The 8,947-nt window shown below is 45.9% G+C and overlaps 1 protein-coding gene across 1 annotated transcript; it reads left to right on the top strand.

The window, feature by feature from the left end:
• Positions 1-3,124, top strand: LOC148357390 (uncharacterized). Its single transcript, XM_088347693.1, has 3 exons — positions 1-1,825; positions 1,923-2,414; positions 2,755-3,124. Exons 1-3 carry the CDS (start codon positions 1,615-1,617, stop codon positions 3,120-3,122), a joined length of 1,071 nt encoding a protein of 356 aa, XP_088203819.1. The 5' UTR covers positions 1-1,614; the 3' UTR covers positions 3,123-3,124.
• Positions 3,125-8,947: the final 5,823 nt, after the last annotated feature.

Below are 8,947 nucleotides of genomic sequence, written 5' to 3'. Positions count from 1 at the left end.
ACACACGCTGATTCACCTGATAACACCGCGATACAGGCGCAGAACAAACGTGCTATGACCGTGCTCCACCCACGATTACCCGCTAAAATTTCGCGTCCTACCCGCGTGTAACCACGCCCTGGCCGCGGCCGTAGCACGTCGTTCCGTGTCTGTACCGCGTCATTACCTCGTGTGTACCACGTGTGCTGCCCGCGGTTACACGTGGTCTAAAGTTTTGAGCAGCGCAAAACTTTTTCGCGCGGCCAACCGCGTGAGAATGTCCGACCGCGTGTAAAGCACGGCTGTATCTCGTCTGTATAGCGATCTCAAAGCGTCCAACAGCGTCTGCTTCACAGGCAGAAATTTCTGGCCGTGATTCAGCCTCGATACGCCCGTGAAAGGCTGTGTGACCGGGCCCTTTTAGGAAAGGGATGCTAAGTAGATTGTTGGATGTGCATGTTTACAGAAGTGAAATGAGTGGTATGTCTGAAGGAAAACTGAAAATAGATGGATGTGGTAGGGCTAGTTATGAGAAAAGTGTTAGGGAAGAGGTGAAAATGTCAGAGTTGAATAAGGCAGAAAATGAAAGAGAGTTTAAAGAGAGGATAGGAAGAGTATGAACGGATTAGTAGAAGAGAAGTGGAGAGTGTGGAAATGGAATGGAAGTTGTTTAAAGAGGCAGTGTTGAGTGGAATGGGAAAAGTTGGTTGAGGTATTAGTAAAGGAAGTGAATGGTGGAATGATTGGGTCTTCTAAGCCGTGGAGAGAGGAGACGTGCCTTTGAGGAGTGGCTGCAAGATAAGAGTGGTGATGCGTATGAAAGGTATAAAGTAAAGAAAAGGTTGGTAAAAGCGGTAGTGGAAGCAGCAAAAAGGGAAGCAAATGCTTAATGGTGTCAAAATAGGAGTGAACTTTGAGGAAAGGAGAAAAGTGTTCTGGAAAGAAGTGAAAAGAGTAAGAAAGAAGAACGAGTCTGTAAAGGAAGAGAAAGTGAAAGATAAGGATGGTTGATTTCTGGTTAGTGGTAGTGCAGTCAGGCCGAGATGGGCAGAGTATTTTGAGGAGTTGCTAAGTGTGGAGGATGGGAGAGAAGTGAGAGTTGAGGCGATTGGTGGTATGGGGAGGATGCCCGTGCTGAGCGATTTAAATGTAAATCCTGTGGAAACATGGAAGGTGCAAGAGGCTGTGAAAAAGAAAATAAAAGGGGGGAAGGCGCCTGGGTTGGATGGTTGTACTGCTGAATGCTTGAAGAAAGGTGGCACGGCTATGATTGACTGGTTAGTAAGCTTGCTGAATACATGCTTTTTAAGTAGTGTGGTTCCTGTTGAATGGTGTAGTGCATGTGTGGTGCCATTGTATAAGGGTAAAGGTTAGGGGCCGGTCACACAGACATTTGCGGCTGAATCACGGCTAAAATTTTGCGTTTTTTTTTGCCCGTGGTTGCCCGGGATCGAAAATGCGCAAAATTTGACAACCCGCCGTTCGTCTGTGGTATGGCCGGAAAAAAGACACCGGCGACTGTTCCGCTTCCTCTCATCGCGTCATTTGTGCGTCATTTCCGTGTTTAGACCACGTGTATAAATACTGCCGAGCAATCATAACAGCGAAGTCCCGCGAAGCTAAAAATAGCAAACTATGGCACCGAAGAAGAGGCCAACGACGAGGTCCACGACCAAAAAGAAGAAGCAGTGTGCCAAGAAGCCCAAGTCAGGAACCACAGTGGAGGTGCAAGCTGTCGTCCATTCTGCCGCTGAATGTCCGAGTGCTCGTGGCGAGTTCGTGGCCAGTCCTGCTGCGAGTCCAAGAGATGCCGGTCTAGTTGAAGAGGAGGAAAAATCTCTTGATAGTAAGAATAATTTATAATATACTTTTTAAAAATTTTAAATCTTCGTCAAACAATTATTGTTAATCAAAAATACACTTTTACTAATCTGGCTTTTCAGGTGTTACATCTACTGCCACCACTGCTCCCACCACCACCCTCGCTGCCAACACTGGGGAGGGTGCCATGCGAGTGGAGGATCCTGTGTCGGAAGAGCCTGGTTCTCCTAAATTCCCGGGACCCACCCCACATCAAGAGGAGGAGGGGGGGCAAGAGCCAGGTCGCAATAATAAGAATGGCAAGGGCAAGAGGAAGGCCGATGGTGCTCCAAAGCAAGCTTGGAGTCTCCCCGACCAGGTAGAGCAGGATCTGGTTGAGTGGCTTCAGGGCAACCATTACCTTTGGCTCCGAAGCACCAAGGACTACCACAAGAAAAAGTCAGCGTGGGAGATGAAAGCACAGGAGATCGGGGTCTCGTACACGCATCTGCATAACTGGTGGAAGAACGTCAAAGATTGGTTCGTAAAGCTATCCAAGAAGACGAGTGGCCAGGCAAAAAAGCAATTGACGGATAGGGATAAGTGGGTGCTGAAGAACATTGCCTTCTACAAAAGTAAGTACATGTTATCACATTTATTTGAAAAGTTTTGAAATTTCACTAAAATAGTTAAATATAGTAATTTTATTGTATGAATTTCTGACAAATTCCGCTCAATTTGTTTTTGTTTTTTTTGTAAAGACATTCAATATATTTGTACGCTTCAGTAAACTTCATGATAATACAGTTTATTAAAGTTCATTTAACTTTATTCCAAAACTAAATTGCAAAACTATATTCAAAAGGTATATTCTAAGAAATTGTTGAGGTGATTAAATGTATGCAATGTCTTAACATGTTTTAATGCAATATGTCAATATACCATTATATTAAACAAATTTTTAACTTGTTTCAGGTTCGATCCACACTGAGGCTCCAGACACCCTCATCAATCTGCCACGTGCCTGCTCCCATGCGCTGCCATCACTGGAAACTCCTGACTCCATGGCAAGCCAGTCCAACATCCTGGAAGAGATGGAATTTGCAGCAGCGCAAGAGGGCTCGACCACGTGTAGTCACCGGCGCAAGACCAGGAGGAGGGATGAGGAGAGCCTGGATGAGGAGGCCTGGATCCAGGAACTAAATTCCACCATGAGGGCCAACCAAGCACTGCTGGAGAAGCTGGTGGAGGAGAAGTGTCAGGCTCAGTCAGACCGAGAGGCCTTCATCCGCTTGATGCTGACACGCTCCGCACTGCTCCCCAGGAGCAGTTCTCTGCCATGAAAGATCTCTTCACGGATATTATGCGTGATGGAGGACAGAGTCAACATTACAGCAGGCGTGACACTCAAGGGCCTTCTTCATCGTGGGCCAGACCGGGCCCCTCAGCGTCTGCACCACCAGGCTGCACAGCCTCCTCACAGCCCTACTTCAGTAACAGCCAGTATTACCTGCCCCAGCCCAACTATGACCAGTACAGCCAGTGGCAGTATGGTGGTGTTTTTCTGCAGCAGCAGGCTCCCCAGCAGCAGCAGCAGGCTCCCCAGCAGCAGCAGCAGCAGCAGCACCAGGAGGATGCTACGGAGTAGCGTATGATGTTTGATATTTTTCTGTTACTGTGTTTTTCAGCTGTGGAAGATGGGCTATGTTATGCCTTGCTGTTTACTTTGCTGTTTACTTCATTACTTTTGATACTTTTGATATAATAATAAAGTTGTTGTTAAATTGTTAACAATTGTTTGTGTTTCCTTGGTAAATAAAAGGAAGTGTGTGAATTGTGTGCAATAAAAATGTGAAGAAATATTACAGTAATAAAATAGTAAACCTCAAAAAACAAGAAATAATACGTAGATTAAGATTTATGTCTAAATTGAATGTTTAGTTATTGTCATTTGAAATTAGCCGATATGTTATTATTGTAATAGTTTATCATTTTTAATTTATTATCTTGTTATGAAATGTATTGTCAAGAAATAAAAATGGATTAAGACGAGGTCTCTATGGTGACAGGGATCCATGTTGTTACCCCATGACGTCTCGAGCAGCAAATCGCGCTGTATATACGCGGAGAAAGATCAGAAGATAATAGCTTTAATACAATATTTATTTATTGTTTACTAATATTTCCACCACCCCCCAACACAAATTAACACACAAACAATCAAATAAAAATCGACTGTGTCGCTGTCACAATAATTATAAACTGGGTAGGAGCATGTCTTCCTGCCATGGAACCCTTCCAGCCGGTGAGTTGCACCACTCCATGATGAGGTTCCTCTGAGCCTTGGCTTTCCTCAAATCTCTGTTGGGGCCTGGTACTCGGTCAGGTCTCGTGTCGTTGAGGTTCCTTCCCGCGCGCCAGGCACCAGGCACCAGGGTTCCATTTGGACGCTCCAAATCTACTAGTGTGTTATGCATCACCGGGTAACGTGTTCGCATCAGGTTGTGGAGGAGTACACACGCCTTGACCAGGAGCCTCACAGTGTCAGGTTTATGCGACATGGTAGTCAGGAGCACTTGAAATCGGTTGGCAAGGATGCCAAACGAGTTCTCCACTACCCTTCTGGCTCGCGAGAGTCTATAGTTAAATATTCTCTGCTTCCTGGTCATGTCCTTGTTACCATACGGCTTCATTAGGCAGGTCCGGAGTGCGAAAGCATCATCTCCCACCAGGAAGTAGGGTACATCCTCAGTGTCACCTGGGAGAGGATCAGGCTGTGGGAAACCAAGTAGGTCGTTGTTCAGGAGACCCTCTCTTAAATCACTTCGATTATAGATTTGGGCATCAGACGAAGACCCCTTGCCGCTGACGTCTATCCATAGGAACCTGTTTTTGGTTTGAACAAATTTATTGACACTAATAACAGAAAACAATCATGACAATCTCAACAGCAATTAAGCACATTCACAATAGCATATTTCAATATGACGTTTAACAGCAAACACAATGTGAGGTTTGAACGAACCTGTAATCCGATGTGACGACTGCCAGGAGAATGACACTGAAGAAGCCTTTATAATTGTAGTAGTCAGACCCAGTGTTGGCAGGAGCTTTACAGGCAATATGTTTGCCATCTATAGCACCAATGACGTGTGGAAAGTTCCAATTGTTCATCCAGCCGTCACTAATCTGACGCCACTCTCCATCAGTCTGTGGTGGCGAGAGCAGCTCATCAAGGTACTCCTCCACGATGGCTGCACACACTTCGCGCACCACCACACTGATGGTGTTGTGAGGGACCCTCCAGCCATACTGCATCTCGCGGTACTTGGCGCCAGAAGCAAGGTGCCTCAGGGTGAGTGCGACCTTCAGGCCTGGATCAAGGGGTGCTCGCCAGTTGGTGGTCTCCTTGGTAAGGGCAGGTGTTAGTCTTTGCACTACCTCGTCAAACATGGCAGGTGGCATTCTCATAAAGTTCTGGAATGCCCTTGGATCTTCATTACGGAGCTCCACCATGAGATGGTCGTACAGCCCAAGCTCAGGTCTCCTGCCAATCCAGTTGCGCGCCCAGATTTTCCGGACCACTCCACTCCTCCTCTTTCGTCGTCTTTTATCAGTGAGGAACCGATAGACCAGTAACATTTGATTCTGATGCTGCTGGAGCAGCAAGACGAGGTCACTACGGTGACGGGGATCCATTTTCAAATCTTGACTGTGAACGTGTGCTCCGCAAATTGCGCTATGACCGTGCTCGTGATTACCCGCTGCTATTTATAGCGTCGTAACCACGCCCTGGCCGCGGCCATAGCACGTCATTTTCGCGTCATTGCCTCGTGTTGACCACGTGTGCGGCACGCGGTTTAACACGTGCTCAAACTTTTGAGCAGCTCAAAAGTTTTGAACGCGGCCGACCACGTGAAAATTTCCGACCGCGAGTAAAGCACAGCTCTATCTCGTCTATATGGCGGTCTCAAAACGTCCAACAGCGCCCAACGGCATCTGCTTCACGGCCAGAAATTTCTGGTCGTGGTTCAGCCTCAATACGCTCGTGAGAGGCCGTGTACCCGCGCTCTGAATAATTGAGCAGGGTAAAACTTTTTCGCGCTGCCACCCGCGCGCGAATTTCCGAACTCGTGTTGAGCACCGCTGTATCTCGTCTTAATGGAGAACTCAATGCGTCCAATAGCGTCCGCCTCAAAGGCAGAAATTTCTGGCCGTGATTCAGCCGTAAATGTCTGTGTGACCGGCCCCTTATAAGTATGAATGCAGCAATTCGAGAGGTATCAGTTTGTTGTCCATGCCCGGTAAGCTGCATGGAAGAGTCTTGATTAAGGGAGTGAGAGGAAGAACGGATGAGGTGGGGATGGAGGAGCAGAGTGGATTCAGTAAAGGAAGAGTATGTGTGGATCAGGTTTTTGCAGTACGACAGGTGTGTGAGAAATATTTTGCAAACGGTAAGGATGTTTGTTTGGCTTTCACGGATTTGGAAAAGGCGTATGACAGTGTTGATAGAGAGGCGTTGTGGTTTACACGTCATTTAGCACTGGGGTCTCCACAACAAGTGGTGAGCGGTTAAAGGATAAAGAAAAGATTTATGAATAGGATTTCTTACCTTTGTGGTGGTCTGCAGAAGCCATGCTCTATTCCCTCGAAAGAAGGGAAACTCGCACATCTTCTTCATATTTTGCTATTATTTCTTTCTTAAATGCAATAGTTGTACGCACTACTCTTCTTTTTTCACCTGTAGCAACTTTGCTGCTTGCACCGACCTTCTTCCGAGGCATAATTAGGGGTTAAAGCACTCCGTTCACCGATATTAAAAACAAAAGCAAAAAGAAGTGCGCGGTCATGTGACAACAGTTCTTCACGAGGGGTGGGGGCAATCTACACTCGTACGCCACTCAGCATCGCCCCTAGCGTACCGGCGTTCGAACTCCGATTTTTTTGAACGAAAAGCGAAGCAAGAATTTCTCGAAATATTTGGTCAAGAACCGATTTGTTCGAACTGAGAGGCGTTCGAAAACCGACGTTCCACTGTAATACATTTTCTTATTCAAATTATGAATTCATTTTCTGCATTAAATTATTGTTGGTAATATACTGATTAAAAGGGATCACTACAAACCTGTCTTTTTTCATTTTCTCCTTTTATACTTCCGCAGCGAGACTGCAGACAGACATGTTGGCGACTTCTAGCTATGGATTCCTCAAAGTAAAAGAAATACAAATTTCTCATCCGGGACATAGGGGGAAATCAGATCTGAAAGATAATAGGGAGCAAGTCCATATATGATTTTATATAATACTAAGAGAACCTTGAAATCACATCTAAGGCTAACTGGGAGCCAATGCAGGTTAGCCAAAATCGGTGTGATGTGATCGGACTTTTTTGTCCTAGTTAAAAGCCTCGCTGCGGCATTTTGTACCAGCTGAAGAGACTTGATTCTAGACTTCGGGAGACCAGAGAGTAGTGCATTACAGTAATCAAGATGGGAGGTAACAAACGCATGAATTATGATTTCCGCATCCGACTGAGACAGTATAAAACGAATTTTAGCAATGTTACGAAGATGGAAGAAAGCGGTTCTAGTAATTCTCTTTACATGCGTTTCAAAGGATAGATCAGGGTCAAATATGACACCTAAATTTTTAACTGAGTCACTCTGTGTGATGTGACATTTGTCAATGTTCACAGCAGTTTTTGAGAATAAGTCACGGCATTTAGATGGACCAATGACTAACATTTCGGTCTTTTCGGAGTTAAGATGCAAGAAATTGAGTGACATTCACTCTTTTATCTCAATGAGGCAGGCCTCCAAATTTCCACAGTTTAGTGTGGCAGATTCCTCCAACGGAAGATATAGTTGAGTGTCGTCTGCGTAGCAGTGGAAACTGATATTGTACTTGCGAATAATATCACCTAATGGAAGCATGTAAATGCTGAATAGAAGGGGTCCAAGCACTGAACCCTGCGGAACACCACAGGTAACATTAAAGGGCTCAGTTGTGAGTGGTTCCCTGTGTTGACTCGTGTGAGACAGGGGTGTGTGATGTCACCATGCCTATTTAATGTGTACATGGATAGTGTGGTGAGAGAGGTGAATGTAAGAGTAGTTGGCAGAGGTGTAGAGATAATGGATAACAGTGGAACCGTGTGGCAGGTAAGTCAGTTGTTGTTTGCAATGACACAGCGCTTGTGGCTGCTTTTGAGGAAACATTGAGACGGTTGGTTAATGGAGTTTGGAAGAGTGTGTGATAAGCTTAAGTTATGTGTGAATGTTGGGAAGAGTAAGATGATGAAGTTTTCACTTGATGGTGTGGGCATGGCGTTGGAAATAAGGTAGCATGGACTGGTGCTGGAAGAAGTTTAAAGCTTTAGGTACTTGGGTTGTGATGTGGTTGCAGTTGGTGGAATGCAGTGCGGAGTATTGCGCAGAGTGAATCAAGGACGCAAGGTTTTGGGTGCCCTGAGGAGACTGATGAGCAACAAGAGTATGAGTATGGATTTAAGAGGGGACTGTATGAGAGTGTGATTGTGCCGACTGAGTGTATGTTGCAGAGACTTGGAGTCTTAACACAGATTTGAGAAGGAAATTAAGCGTTTTTGAGATGAAATGTTTGAGGAGTATGTTAGGAGTGACAAGACTGGATGGATTGAGACATGAAATTTTGAGAGACCGAACTGGAGTAGTAGTGGAACTGTGCAAGCGTGTGGATAAGAGAGTACTCGGTTGGTTTGGGCACATGGAGAGGATGGATGAGGAGCGAATGTTGAAGCGGATCTACAGAGCAGAAGTCAATGGAAGGAGACCAAGAGGAAGGCCGCGATTGACGTGGATGGATGGTGTTATGAGTGCACTGCAGGAAAGAGGTCTAAATATAGTGGAAGCTAGAGCTCTTGTTGGTGATAGGAATTAGTGGAAGGTGTTGTAAAAGGATAGTGGGATGTTTGGACGTGTTCTAAGGGATGGGCAGGGCACCTGTATGATGCGGCAGGGGTAAACCAGTCAAAGCTGTCGGGCCCTGCTGTTGAACAGACGAGTGTGTTGTGTCACCCTGACCCGAGTGACATGGCCACTTTCTTGTGTCCCGTTTCATCTGGAGGGACAAAAGCATGACCGACTTGGGTGCCGAGGTGCTGAACTTTTTTGGGTGTTTGGGCATTTGG

Source organism: Urocampus carinirostris, chromosome 11 (assembly GCF_059441175.1).
Source record: "Urocampus carinirostris isolate Australia breed hairy pipefish chromosome 11, RoL_Ucar_1.0, whole genome shotgun sequence".
In the NCBI taxonomy this organism is placed as follows: domain Eukaryota; kingdom Metazoa; phylum Chordata; class Actinopteri; order Syngnathiformes; family Syngnathidae; genus Urocampus; species Urocampus carinirostris.
The sequence above is the reverse complement of the archived record's forward strand: the minus strand, read 5'-3'. Positions and strand labels throughout refer to the sequence as shown.